Consider the following 15,341-nt stretch of genomic DNA (forward strand, 5'->3'; position numbering starts at 1 on the left):
AATGAAATCCCTTAAAACCAGTTACAAAGAGAAAACCTTAAAGGTAGCCAGGGAAAAAAAGATACTTTACATATAGAAGAACGAAGAAGAACAGTAGTCTTTTTGCTGGAAATGATAAGATACCACTTAACATCCACCAGAATGCCAAAATTTTAAAAGTCCAAATGTAACAAGTGTTGGAGATTTTGTGAAACAAAAATAATTCGCAATGCCAGCACAGCTACCTCAGAACATAATTTGGCATTACAGCCATACCATGTGACCAAGCAATAGCACTCCTAAACAGACAATATTCACAGAAGCATTGTATGCAACAGCAAAAACAAAAACAAACACAAAACACCCAAATGTCTATAACAGAAGAATAAGTAAGTTGTAGCATATTCAGCAATAAAAAATAAATGGCTCTCAAAAAACGCTACATTGGAAAAATAATGTTACAGAAGTAAACATACATTATGCCATTTATATAAAATCCAAAAACATACAAAATTAACATTTCCTTTATGGACACATACGTATGTTGTAAGACTATAACAAAAGCAATGACAAACACAAAATGTAGAAAAATTACTTGAGAGGGAGAGGCCCCAAAGCAGACTTCCAAAATGTATGTAATGTCTATTTCTAAAACTAGCTGATACGTACAGATATTTACATTTATTATTCTTTATACCTTATATATACATGTTTACATACTTTTGTAGTATGAAATATTTCATTTAAAAAAGTGAAAATGTAACTTTAAAAATGAAGACTACCATTTATGTATAACAATGACATCAGTATTAAAAAATGTATACAAAGAAAATGTTCAAGCCTTTATCTGTCAGTGCCCTATGTAATCAGCATTAATCTAAAAGGGCCATGATCCTACTATGAGAAAAATAACAAGCAGACTCTTGAACTGTCTTGACACAAAATCTGAACATCTGCTTTCCTGGCACTCTAGGTCAGATAAGAGTATGTTAGCCACTCATTTCTGCCTCTTATCTTTTATCTGTACTTAGATTTTTCTTTATCTTTGGATTTCTTTGGACTTCTGCTTCGGTCTCTCTTTTTACTCCTTTCTCTTTCATAAGCATCTGTTTGGTATTTGGATTTGTGACTATTACTGTAATGGCCATCCCTTTCTCGAGATCGGCTACGACTTCGATTCTGAGGTCGGTCTCTCTTTTCATTCTTTTGTTTCTCCCAACAGCTTTCTTCTTCTTCATAGTGACCAAATCCCATTTCCCTGTAGATATCCTGTCAAAAGAATGGAGAGTTACAATTGAATCAGTAAAATAATCATTTTGTGGGGACTGCCATTTAATAAAATTCAGAAAAGCCTACCATCAGCAAGCTGTTGCAACAGCTCAAGTTTGAACACTACTGCTAACGCCAATAATCTTAGACATTATAAAGCACACTGGCTGCAGTGGCACACCTGCAATCCCAGCACTTTGGGAGTCCAAGACAGGAGGACCACAAGAGGCCTGGAGTCCTGGGCAACATAGAAAGACCTATCTTTACAAAAAACAAAAATAAAAAAATCAGCTTGGGGGCGGCGCCTGTGGCTCAGTGAGTAGGGCGCTGGCCCCATATACCGTGGGTGGCGGGTTCAAGCCCGGCTCCGGCCAAACTGCAACAAAAAAATAGCCGGGTGCTGTGGCGGGCGCCTGTAGTCCCAGCTGCTCAGGAGGCTGAGGCAAGAGAATCACGTAAGCCCAAGAGTTAGAGGTTGCTGTGAGCCATGTCACGCCACAGCACTCTACCGGAGGGCAGTACAGTGAGACTCTGTCTCTACAAAAAAAAAAAAAAAAATCAGCTTGGCATAGTGGCACATGCCTATAATCCCAGCTATTTAAGAGGCTGATAAGAAGATCACTTGAACCCAGGAATTCAAGGCTGCAATGAGCTATAATTGTGCCACTGCACTCCAGCCTGGGCAACAGGGTGAGACCCCTATCTCTAAAAAGTAAATATATATATGTATTTTATTAAAAAAAGAAATTAAAATATATTTATTTTTAAAAGTAAAATAAAACTGCAAAGCTAAAATAGATGGGCATGGTGGCACAAGCCTATAGTCCCAGCTATTTAGGAAACTGAAGTGGGAAGATCCCTTGAGACAAGTCTGGGCTAAATAGCAAGACCCCATTCCTTTTTTTTTTTTTTAGACAGAGTCTCACTCTATCACTCTGTTGCCCTGGGGAGAGTGCCGTGGCATCAGCATCAGCAGCTCACAGCAACCTCAAACTCTTGGGCACAAGTGATCCACATGCCTCAGCCTCCCAGGTAGCTGGGACTACAGGCACTACCACAATGCCTGGCTAGTTTTCTATTTTTAGTAGACATGGGCTCTTGCTCTTGCTCACGCTGGTCTTGAACTCCTGAGCTCAAGCATTCTACCTGTCTCTGGCTCCCAGAGTGCTGGGATTACAGCGTGAGCCACTGTGCCCAACTGCAAGACCCCATTTCTTAACAGTTAAAAAATAAAAAAAATTCAAAGGAAGATTTAATCATTTTTCTTAAAAATCTCCTTGCTTTGTATCTACTATTTTGGCTAAAAGATCAGATCCCAGAACACTGAAATTAGAACAAGTCTTTAGAGCAATGTTACAATACCAAAACTTCGATTATGTACAGTTAGATTTCCACCTCCCATTCCTCTATTCCCCCCAAATGTGGTTCCATTATTGATTTCCAATGAAATCAAACTACTAACATGCCCATAAAAATCCTATAAGAAGATATCATTTAAATAATATAGCAGGAAGAGGTCTTAGACACATCAACCAGTCTTAAATACCATATTACTTTCATGTGAGCAATTATTTTATAAAATGTTTTATAACAGCTCCTCTCCAGATCTTCAAATAAGTTTTCCACATTTAAATTAGGCTAATATGTTTTTGTTAAAATTATTATTTACATATTTCTTCAAAATGAGCTAAATACTAGAATAACCCTTAGCCTCAAAGACAACAAAAAGAGTACATTTAATCATATTCTTAATAATATCAGTACTAATTTTCCCAAATAGACAAGGGTTAGTTAACAGTTAATAATTAAATATCAGTACTAATTTTCCCAAATAGAAAAGGGTTAGTTAACAGTTCTATTTCTACTTGTGTCCTATCCCTAAGTATCTCAGTAAATGGTTGAAATCTTTTAAGAGACCAGAATCATGCTCCTTTAAGAGATAGTTTGTAAAATTCAACTTTCTGAAAAGATTTCCCAGAGGAAAGGGAAAATTCTAAGGACTGAACTCTCAACTCTATCACCACAAACATCATAATAGTATATGTAAATGTCAAGTCTTAAAATCCTAAGTGATGGACACCTATAGTTAAGGACTGGGCTTTAAGCAAATGATTTTCCAGATAACTACATCTTATGCCTGGCTAGAGTTAGCAGTATGTGAAAATAGATCCAACATGGTCATAATCACAGTGTTTGTGGACTACAATATTATATACTGATTTGTGATTTTTCACACAATCCCAATAGTTCTTATTATTCTATAAGAGTTCACGAAGTAGAAAAATAAGCAGCTATTTTGGTTTAGCCCTTTGCCATCCACTCCCTAGCAAAATATGACATTCCCAGATAAAAGAATTTTTTGGGCTTGGTGCCCATAGCACAGTGGTTACAGCGCCAACCACATACACCAAGGCTGGCAGGTTCAAACCCAGCCCAAGCCTGCTAAACAACACTGACAAATGCAACAAAAAATAGCCAGGCGTTCCAGCTACTTGGGAGGCTGAGGCAAAAGAATCGCTTAAGCCCAAGAGTCTGAGGTTGCTGTGAGCTGTGATGCCACGGCACTGTACCCAGGGGCGACACCTTGAGATTCTGTCTCAAAAAAAAAAAAATAAATAAATAATAATAACAAATTTTTTGTACTTCCTGTAACTTATACAAATTATAAATATCTATGTACTATTATGTCTATCCACCTAGTACTTATTTCTGTATTAGCTGAAATAATAAACTTCAAAATGCAGAGACTGTCGGGCAGCGCCTGTGGCTCAGTCAGTAAGGCGCCAGCCCCATATACCGAGGGTGGCAGGTTCAAACCCGGCCCTGGCTGAACTGCAACCAAAAAATAGCCAGGCGTTGTGGCGGGCACCTGTAGTCCCAGCTACTCGGGAGGCTGAGGCAAGAGAATCGCTTGGGCCCAGGAGTTGGAGGTTGCTGTGAGCTGTGTGATGCCATGGCACGCTACCGAGGGCCATAAAGTGAGACTCTGTCTCTACAAAAAAAAAAAAAAATGCAGAGACTGTCAGCTAATGTATAACTCCATAAAATCCTCAGCAAATTATTTTATAAACAGGAACTTACACGCTTTGAGTATTTAAAATATATATTTTCAAACAAGTTCATATAAAAAATGATTTAAAAACTAAAAGAGAAATAAAAGGTTGTATAATACTTAATTCTTTGAAAAAACTGAGGAAGATGAAAGTCTGAATTGAATTGAAACTTTAAAATCACTCCTACTTGGAGTATTTTTCAAAGCTGTAATAAGCTTTGAAACTAGGCAGAGCTGGGTACAAATAGTCTTTGCCATTTAGATGTATCAAACAAGTACTCTTAAGGTCAGATGTATGAGAGGTTTCTGGAGATAACCATTTAATTGATCAGTAGTTTAACACACAAAATCAAAAAAGGGAGAGTGGGTAGTACAGAATAATAAAAAACACCCAAGATGTGACTGAATTCAGTAAATGTTAAAGTTCTAGCTTCCCACTGAACTAATAAGGCCTAAGGACCTGTGAAATCACTACTTTCTTACTTAAAGTGAGGGAAATAAATTAGGTGCAGTGTAAGTCTTTGTCAGTATGGACTTTTAAAAATTCAATTAGTGTATACATTAAAAATGTCAGACAAGATGATTAAACTACCATGTGGCAAAAAAAGAAAGAAAAAATCAAAACCACAAAATGGCCACCTTAAAGCAATCAACTTAACCTAAATGACTTGATGTAAAGTAGTCAAAAAGTCTAATATAATTAAACCTGTCCTTGCTCAGGTCTCCAGGACTAAATCAAATATTTAGTTAACTCTAAATCATTAAAATAGCATTAAAAGTCATTAGAATGACAGTAAAAATAAGAGTTCCAAATTACAAGAATGAAAACACTATGAAAACCCCAGCACAAGACTGATAAGCAGCATGAGTACTTCCCAGCCAGGACCCTCCAGCTGAATACTCATTTCCTGTAACCCCAGTAAAACCCAAACCTCAACAACACAGAAACCATCTTAGGAATTAAGACATAAAGTGGAAAAATTAAATAGAAAAGTTTTCGAATTGAATAGTATGGCTGACACTCAAAAAACAAAGAATATGAAAAAGTTAAAACATTCTTAAGAAACGAGACTCAACAAGCAAGATAACAACATGGAAAATTTGAGCCACGCCTGAAAATTAACCTAGTAAAGAAAGTTCTCTTCAATAACTCTTTTTAAAAGACCGAAATGAAAAATAACCAGAATATTAAAAAAATGGAGATTGATGCTGAGTTTTATTAGAAAGAAATGCAGCTACATAATAGTACATATATATAGTATATAACATGTATTTGCACAATTTTTTAAAAATAAAGAATAAACCATTAAGTACACAAAATAGTTATCTACAGAGGTCAGAAGGAATGGAGGGGGGACAGGTATGGAAGTTAGGTTCTCTGAATGTACCACTTAATATATTTCACTTTGGAAACACAGTTTTTACAACTACAGAACAAAAAGTTTTAAAGTAAACACTGAAAAGAAAACAAAACAGGCTCAGCACCTGTAGCTCAGTGGCTACGGTGCCAGCCACAAACACAGGAGCTGGAGGGTTCGAATCCAGCCCGGGCCTGCCAAACAACGACAACTACAACAATGAAATAGCTGGGCATTGTGGCAGGCTCCTATAGTCCCAGCTACTTGGGAGGCTGAGGTAACAGAATAACTTAAGCCCAAGAGTTTGAGGTTGCTATGAGCTGTGATACCACAGCACTCTACCCAGGGCAACAGCTTGAGACTCTGTCTCAAAAAAAGAAGAAAAAAAAAAAACAGAAAACAAAACAATTTAACTGAAATATGAACACAGTTAATGGTATAATCTCCAGAGAGAAACTATTCCGAGTAACACTAAAATATAATAATTTGACAATAGTTTAAAAAAAGGTTGTAACAATAATAGTGTACAGAAGTGTCCGCGTATAGGCCTGTGAAGTATTATCTCAGTTTCACAGAGAAGGTAAGTGTGGCTCTGACATTTAAATAACTTGTCACAGTTGTCTCCCTCCATGTCTAACAGTGCAGAGATGTAAACCTGGGACCACGGACACCAAGTCCTTTACTTGGCCTAGTTCTTCATTTCTGTCTCTGTCTGACGTTCTCCCCAACTTGAGTCCCCTCCCTTCTCACCTCAGCTTCCTGAAATCCTTCTCATCTACCAGCTCCTAGCTCAAATGTCTCTGTGTGACAAAATAAAAGCAAGGGGCTGTGATATGATTTGTCTTTTATTTCACTGAGAGCCAAAACACAGGTTGAAAATGATTTCTTCTTTTTTATTTATTTATTTATTATTTTGGCCGGGGCTGGGTTTGAACCCGCCACCTCCGGTGCCCCACTGGGGCCGGTGCCCTACTCCTTTGAGCCACAGGCGCCGCCCGATGATTTCTTCTTTTAACAACCAATTTTCTTTGGGCATTTAAAATTATTGTTTTTTAAAATGTATGTTCAAGAGCTCTTAGGATAATCAATTAATTATTGGTAGTGTTTTTTATTTCATATATACAATACGGAAGGACATATATCTTTTAGAGGCCATAAAACCTCAACAGCAGTAAATGCTATACCTAACACTTGGTGATGAATTACACAAATACATGAGAAGAACTTTTAGTATAACCATACTTGGTTTTGATGGGAATGAGTACCCACAGGTAAGAAATCACTCCTACTTCCCAATGTGGAAGTATATGACACATTAAGTTACTTCAAAAACAATCTTTTATAAGTTGTGATATATATATTTGAAAATTAAAGTCTAATACCTCAGTGCAAGCAAATATTCTACATTTTAGAGTTATGAACATACACACCTCTGTTCAAACTATCCATTACCTTTTAAATTACACCACTAAGACGGAATTTACATAGGGATAAAATATTTATTTCTCCACCTCCAAGTCTGCCTGTGAGAAGTACCTGATTGGTATTTTTGATTGGCATATAGTCTTCATCTTCTTTTTCTTCAGAGCAGTGACGGGTTTTCTTCTTGTGTTTTTTACTTGTGTGTGAGTGACTTGATTTTGATTCTTCTGCCTGCTCATCTAGTATAAGATCATATTTTGCACTGCAGTAGTTAGTTAAGGACAAATAACTTTTATAAGAAATAACACTGGTAAGACATCAAAACTGAAGAATCTGATAAACAAAGGAAGTCATAAAAAGAGGCTAATGTTAAGTTTTTAAGCAAAAAGCATCTCGAAAGCATAGAATACATTAAAAAAAAAACTTAGAAAATGAGACACAACTTTTAACTAGGAAAAAATTCAGATACCATAAACCCCAATGCCAGAAGCTATGTAAGATAATAGGTACATTTGTGAGTCTTCTTTTAGTTCAATCCTATAGTTATCATGTTTACATTTTAATAAGAATTTAAAAAATTAAACTAAGTTAAATGAAAAACAATAAACATAATAGGATTATTTGTAATACCATAAAGTGGTAGTAACAAAATATCTAGCAATAAAAATACTTAAATGAATTATAGTACTTTTAACACGTACAATATCATAATCAAAGTTGTTATTAACAATAACAAATGCTATGAGAAAACCTGGAAAAGTATTTATGAAAATTAAAAGTGAAAAAAGCGTGAAGCAAAAACTATACATACTATATAGTGATTATAACTTTACAAAAGATAAAGTCTTAAAGGAACAAGGAAAAATAAAAAGTATCATTTGTTGGCTTGGCGCCTGTGGTTCAGCATCTTGGGTGCCGGCCACATACATCATGGGTGGTGGGTTCAAACCTGGCCTGGGCCTGCCAAACAACAACGACAACTACAACAACAAAAAATAGCTGGGCATTGTGGCGGGTACCTGTAGTCCCAGCTACTTGGGAGGCTGAGGCAAGAGAATTGCTTAAGCCCAAGAGTTTGAGGTTGCTGTGAGCCGTGACACCAGAGTACTCTACCGAGAGCAACATACTGAGACTTTGCTTTATCTCAAAAAAAAGTATCAGTTGTCTAAGTGACTGAACCATGACTCTAAAATTTCACGTAAACTGTTGCAAGGTAGCAGCACTTCCAGCTACTTAACACTGTGGCTGAGGAACTTCTGGAAACCAGTGGGCAGCACACGCTTTGTTTTCTTGTTGCTCCTATAACCAATGCTGGGCATTAAGATCTGGCCCTTGGAAAAAAAAAATATATCTGGCCCTTGAATCGTCTCTAAACCCTGCTGTCAATACCTCTAGGTTTCCAAAATTAAGATATGCTTAATTTTGACATATCTGTCTAACTCGTGCCAGATAAACTTCTTGGTCCTCTTTTTGACAATCTTGGGCTTCACAAGGGGTCTGAGGGTGGCATGATGCTGAACAGGAGATGGTGCCACGTCCGTAGGCAGCGCTGATAAAGGAAGAGCTAGAGCAGTGTTTTCCAAACGGATGATCGTAATTCAGCAATGGAACACAGATCTGTTTAGTGGTTCACAACCACAATTTTTTAAAATACAGAATAGAGTACATGATGCCTAATAAAAATATTACTTTATAAAAGTTCTGTTTCAATTGTCTGTGTATGTATTAATGATTATACTGTGACTATAAACTATTTCTTAATAATTAAAGAAAATAATATCCCACCTCGGCCCTCTTGTCTCCCATATTCAAGTCACAGCTCTACTGTCACTTTTTCTAGTGTTACTTGAGGGTATTCCCTAAGTCCACGTCCCCCTATTGGAACTCCCACCTCCCACAAATGTACTTCTTTGTAATACTCTAGACATTTTTAATTAATGGTAATTATTTAATGTCTGTTCTTCCCCACTACTCCAACAACAAAATATGTAAGGACTGAGTAAACTGGTATGTAACAGATGCTAAGAATTTAATGTACACAGAAACCCTGGCCTCAGCATTATACCGCGTATCTCTGTAACAAAAACATTTGTATCCCCTTAATATCGTCAAATAAAAAGGAAAAAAGAATGTTATTTATTACAGATATTTATTACATCTCCTTCTTCCTTGCTTACCCACTCTCTTCTAGTTCCACGAAAATCAATACTTTTAGATGTCAAATCTCTCCAAAATCCTTTAAGTAAAATATAACTATGTAATCTCACTGACCACTTTGCTCCAATTTCATCTCCAAGGTCTAGTTGGACAATGTGAAGGAAACTTCCTTCTACTTTTACTTCTGATCCTTCTTATGAATCACCAATGTTTAGTTGACTTAAACAACTTATCTGCACATTCGACTATCCCCAAATCCCCCTTCCTTGCCCTAAGTAACAAAGTAACCTATAGCATGAATAGGAAAGAATCTTACATATTATAAACCTCTATTCTTTCTATCCCTCTATTATTCTACCTAAAATTATAAATACCTCAGTAAAATAAAATTTATCAGTTGCCAAGAACGTAAAGACTATCCTACTGGGTCAGACTCAAGAATGTATTTTTTCTTGTTCCATATTCCTTTAATTACTTGAGAATGATCAACAGTGGTTTGTACCAAGATATGTCTGTCTTCTACTTCAAAAAAACAGGCACTGTAATGTTCAATACAGGCTTATGTAGTTGTTTAGATTAATTAAAGCTCAACAAAATTTAAAATTCAGTTTCTCAGTCTATCTTGCATGCTTCACAGCCACATGTGAGTAGTCACACTGGACAGTGGACGTATGGTGGATTTCTACCACATTTTCATGCTTGCATTCATTCTTTTCAGCCTTAACTACCTCCAAAGGGAAAAAGATGCTTCCCTCAACTCTGTCCTCTACAATTCGCCTTTTATTTTGTTTGACAGGGTCTTGCTGTGTAGCCCAGGCTAGAGCACAGCAGTACTAACATAGCTCACTGCAACCTCCTCCTCCCAGACTTGAGTGATCCTCCTGCTTCAGCTTCCTGGGTAGCTGGGACAACACGTGTATGCCACCAAGCCCAGCTAATTGGTTTAGTATTTTTTTGTAAAGACAGAGTCTCCCGGTGGCGCCTGTGGCTCAAGTAGGGCGCTGGCCCCATATGCCGTGGGTGGTCGGTTCAAGCCCAGCCCCTGCCAAAAACCGCAAAAAAAAAAGACAGAGTCTCCCTATGTTGCCTAGGCTGGTCTCAAACTTCTGGCCTCAGCCTCCCATAGTGCTGGGATTACAGGCGTGAGCCACTATGTCCTGCCTATACTTCCATTTGTCCTACACATTCCCTTCTTCCAGCTGCAGTTATCGGTGGTTAGCCTAAATTTAATTTCGAAGATTTGGTAAGAAACTCTCAAGTATATCCATTCATACCTTTTGTGATTGTGAGCTTTCAATCATTTGTTCTCCAAAGTTGATATTTTTGGACCAAATCTCAACTCTTGCTTGGTCTGTGTCAATGTGAAAGCCTTCCTCATGCTGATTTTGTCAGACTTTCTCCAGCTCTAACACTAACACTTCACAATGCTTTATGCATTGCAGACAGTCAAGACATCTCAAAACATGAATATACAACAGATCAACCTGACAGTCATCTTTCTTTCATGAATACTTGGAAAAGTCCATAGAGTATGGAAAGAAAAAACCCTGAGATACCAACAGAAACTAGGAAACAAAGACCCCGTTCACCAGAAACAATCACAAAAGAAATCACCTTTGCGATGTGTAGAGTGAAAGACTTATAAGGGGAAAAATCTGTGAACAAATTAAAGACATAATAAAAACAGTATGTTTCATTGCTTTTTACTTGTCTTAACCTGAAACCTGGAAGAACCTGAATTAATGGTCAAGTCAATTGACTTCTTTTTAATACTTTAAAAAAGTCAACTCTTGCATTCAGTAGGAGACCAATTATTTGTTTCTGAAACAATGTACTGGGCAGAAAGAAGTAATCTAATCTTACAACAGAGACACCACAGGCTTTTGTTATCTCTAGGTAAATCAAACACAAAATAGTAAGTTAGCACAAAGGATTTAAGCTTAGCATTAATAACAATTCCTACCCAAAGATCGTCTGAGAATGTGTGTGTAAGGCACAAAAAAGTATACATTAAAAGAGATAAAAACAGTAATGATAAGCTATGTTATTCCTTCACAAACAATCTGACTTCAGGAACCTTGTCTCCTACAGTCTCCATGACTTTTTATAACACATCACACAGGACTCTACACGTATCACACGGTCAATACAATACATATTAAATAACTGATTCTTGTTAAGGATACTCCTGTTTGGGCTTTACTTTATCTTTCAGAACCAAATTAGATGGTTTCTCCTGCTCCTTTTCATACTCCTTGAAATCACTCTTTGTGTATTTCCCACCTGTTTATTAAGAAAAGAAAAAGAGAGCTTAGTAAATCACCTAATTAAGCAAGAATGATAATTATTTCATAAAACGTATAAGAACTATTCATAAGTGCTAACATATCAGACACAGAAAAAGGGTGAGAAGAGAACAAAAGAATTATAGCAATTTCATCTCCATTGCTATTAACTGAAATCAGATACCCAGCCAGGTAGCCATCTGCTGCCACCTAATGATGTATGTGAATATTACATAATCACACTTTCTTTTTTTTTCTGTAGAGACAGTCTCACTGTACCGCCCGCCCTCGGGTAGAGTGCCCTGGCGTCACAGGGCTCACAGCAACCTTTAACTCTTGGGCTTACGCGATTCTTTTGCCTCAGCCTCTTGAGCAGCTGGGACTACAGGCGCCCCGCCACAACGCCCGGCTATTTTTTTTTGTTGCAGTTTGGCCGGGGCTGGGTTTGAACCTGCCACCCTCGGCATATGGGGCCGGCGCCCTACTCACTGAGCCACAGGCGCTGCCCCCACACTTTCAAATAAATTATACACAAGTCATACAGTATTTATTTATTTACTTATTTTTATTATTATTATTTTTTGAGACAGTCTCACTTTGCTACCTTTGGTAGAGGGCCATGGCATCACAGCTCATAGCAACCTCAAACTCTTGGGCTTAAGTGATTCTCTTGCCTCAGCCACTACAGGTACCTGCCACAACGCCCAGCTATTATTTTTTTTAGAGTCAGGGTTTTCCTCTTGCTCAGGCTGGTCTTAAATTTGTGAACTCAGGCAATCTACCCACCTCGGCCTCCCAGAGTTCGGGATTACAGGCATGAGCCACAGTGCGAGGCCTTAAGTTTTTGTTTTTGTTTTTTTAAAGAGGGTATTGCTCTGTTGCCAAGGCTGGAGTGCCATGGTGTATAATCACAGCTCACTGCAGCTTTCAACTCCTGGGCTTGAGCAATCCTCTCACCTAGGACTATAGGTGTGTAATGCCAATTTAGAAGTGTTACAGAAAAAAAAAAGTAATGCTAACATTCCTAGTAAAATCCACTTATTACACATGACTAACTACCAAAGCGAAATTTTTTTTTGTTTGTTTTTAGAGACAAGATCTTCCTCTGTTGCCAGTGATCATAGTTCACTATAACCTCACACTCTTAGGCTCAAGTGATATTCCTGTATCAGCCAGGAAAAGCTAGGAGTACAGGCACATGTCACCATGCCTGGATGATTTTTAAAGTTTTTTTTGTTGAGGCCAGGCACAGTGTTTCTCAGTGTAACACTCTGGGAGGCTGAAGCAGGTGGATTAGGAGTTCAAAACCAGCCTGAGCAAGAGTGGCTAAAACTAGCTGGGCACTGCGTCAGCCGCCTATAGTCCCAGCGACTTGGGAGGTTGAGGCAAGAGAATCACTTGTGCCCAAGAGTTTGAGATTGCTGTGAGCTATGATGCTACAGCACTCTACCAAGGGTGACAAAGTGAGACTCTGTCTCAAAAAAATTTTTTTTTCATTTCAGAGACAAGGTCTCACTGTCTTGCCCAAGCTGGTCTTAAACTCCTGGCCTCAAATGATCCTCCCACGTCAGCCTCCCAAAGTGCTGGGATTATAGACATGAGCCACCATGCCAAGTCAAAAGTTCAATCTTTTAAATAAAACACTGCATCAAAAATCAAAACTTCAGTAAGGGGTGGTGGCTCTGGTCTGTAATCCTGGTACTCTGGGAGGCCAAGGTGAGTGAACTGCTTGACTTCAGAAGTTCAAGACCCACCCGAACAAGAACAAGACTCCATCTCTACTAAAAAACAGAAAGACCAGCTGGTCATCATGGCAGATGCCTGTAGTCCCAGCTATTCAGGAGGCTGAGGCAAGAGAATCACTTGAGCCCAAGAGTTTAAGGTTGCTGTGAACTATGACACTATGGTATTCTACCCAGGATGACAGAGTGAGCCACCGTCACTATAAAAAATTCATTTTATTTCAGCATACAACAGACCCAACCTTAAGCTTGGCATGCTACCAGTAATTTAACACACATGTAAGCATATGTGGAAAATGTCCTATGTACAAGGGGATAGCATGTTGAAGACCAAAAAATCAGAAACACTTGAATATCTACCGTAACATGACTAGTTCAATAAATTATATACATTCACTAGTACATTGAACAGCCACTGAAAGAATAAATTGGCATTTTATATACTGATACAGGCCTTTTAAATTTTGCATCATATGACAACGATAACAAACCTAAAAAATTTTGTTTTTTAAGTTTTACATCTAGAAGAATCAACCTGTGGCCAGGCACAGTGGCTTACACCTATAATCCTAGTAAGCCTCTGCGAGGCTGAGGAAGGAGGATCGCTTGAGGTCAGGAGTTCAAGACAATCTTGAGCAAGAGCAAGATCCCATCTCTAGCTTAGGCAACAAGAGTGAAAGACTATCTCAAAAAAAGAGAAAATAATTGAACCACCATAAAGTCATAACAACTTTGGAAACACATCATGTCTTCATGTCTGCAATGGACAATTATAAGTAGTTTATAATACAGTCCACATAGAAAATAGATTATTTTTCATCAGTTTAAAATACAGACACCCCACACACATTCTCTCTACCCCAAACTCTAGAAAGTCGGTTTGTAAAATCATAAATGGCAGGAGTTTTATCAATTAACATTTCTCCTAATTAACATCACCAAGTCAAAGGCTATCTATATAAGCATGCAAAGCAGAACAGAAAAAAAGAAAGATATACCAATATACCTTTTCCTTTCCACTTAACCTTTGCAACAGACTGGCTAAAATCCACATGTATTCTTCTGTCATCTATAAGTACATTGTCCATTTTGAAGAATGCTTTCTCACAATCTTCTTCCTGAAAGTAATTGTAAAACCTCAAGCATAAATCTTTACAGACAAGATTTCTATAGCTAAAATACTAAAAATACAAAAGGTTTGTTGCTACTAACATTTTTTTTTTCTTTTTTTTTTTTTTGAGACAAAGTCTCACTATGTCGCCCTGGGTAGAGTGCCGTGGACAGCTCACAGCAACCTCAAACTCTTGGGCTTAAGTGATTCTCTTGCCTCAGCCTCCTAAGTAGCTGGGACTACACGGGTGCCCACCACAACGCCCAGCTATTTTTTGGTTCTAGTTGCCATTGTTGTTTGGCTGGATTTGAACCCGCCAACTCTGGTGTATGTGGCTGGCACCCTAGCTACTGAGCTACAGGCGCCAGCCGCTACTAAAATTAATACTTGAATACTAGTTACACATTAGATGCTTTAAATGCCCTATATCTATTATCTCAATTAACTCTGGTAATAACCCGTAGGTACTATCTATTATTATCTCACTTTCTTAATGAGAAAACAAAAGTTTAGAGAGGTACAAAAATTGTCAAGGATCACAGACCTAGCAAGGGTCAGAGCCAAGATTTTAAATTGAGGCAGTCTGATTACAATGGACATACATTTACTTACTGTGATACACAAGTGTACAAAATCCAAAATCATCCTGGAAAGTGAAAGCTGTTTTCATAAATTTAGTGTTAAAATTCATTTGGCAGTGACTAGGACACAGTGGTAATCCTAGCACTTAGGAGGCCAAGGAGTTTGAGCTCAGGAGTTTGAGCTCAGGAGTTTGAGACCAGCCTGAGCAAGAATAAGGCCCTTATCGCTAATGAAAATAGAAAAATTAGCCAGGTTATTGGCAGGCACCTATAGTCCCAGCTATTCAGGAGGCTGAGACAGGATAATCACTTGAACCCAGGAGTGTGAGGTTGCTGTGAGCTAGGCTGATGCTATAGGACTCCAGCCTAGGCAACAGAGTGGGAC

The 15,341-nt window shown here is 38.0% G+C and overlaps 1 protein-coding gene across 1 annotated transcript in view; it reads right to left on the minus strand.

Annotated features, from left to right (window-relative positions):
• Positions 1–453: 453 nt before the first annotated feature.
• PPIL4 (peptidylprolyl isomerase like 4) overlaps positions 454–15,341 on the minus strand; it is a 39,913-nt gene continuing 25,025 nt past the window's right edge. Inside the window, exons 10-13 of the mRNA XM_053591589.1 lie at positions 14,271–14,382; positions 11,424–11,520; positions 7,195–7,342; positions 454–1,248 (exon numbers count right to left, since the gene is read on the minus strand). Coding sequence (XP_053447564.1) covers positions 997–1,248; positions 7,195–7,342; positions 11,424–11,520; positions 14,271–14,382 — 609 coding nt within the window. The 3' untranslated portion in view covers positions 454–996. The remainder of the gene's footprint in view (positions 1,249–7,194; positions 7,343–11,423; positions 11,521–14,270; positions 14,383–15,341) is intronic.

This window comes from Nycticebus coucang, chromosome 5 (assembly GCF_027406575.1).
Source record: "Nycticebus coucang isolate mNycCou1 chromosome 5, mNycCou1.pri, whole genome shotgun sequence".
Taxonomy (NCBI): domain Eukaryota; kingdom Metazoa; phylum Chordata; class Mammalia; order Primates; family Lorisidae; genus Nycticebus; species Nycticebus coucang.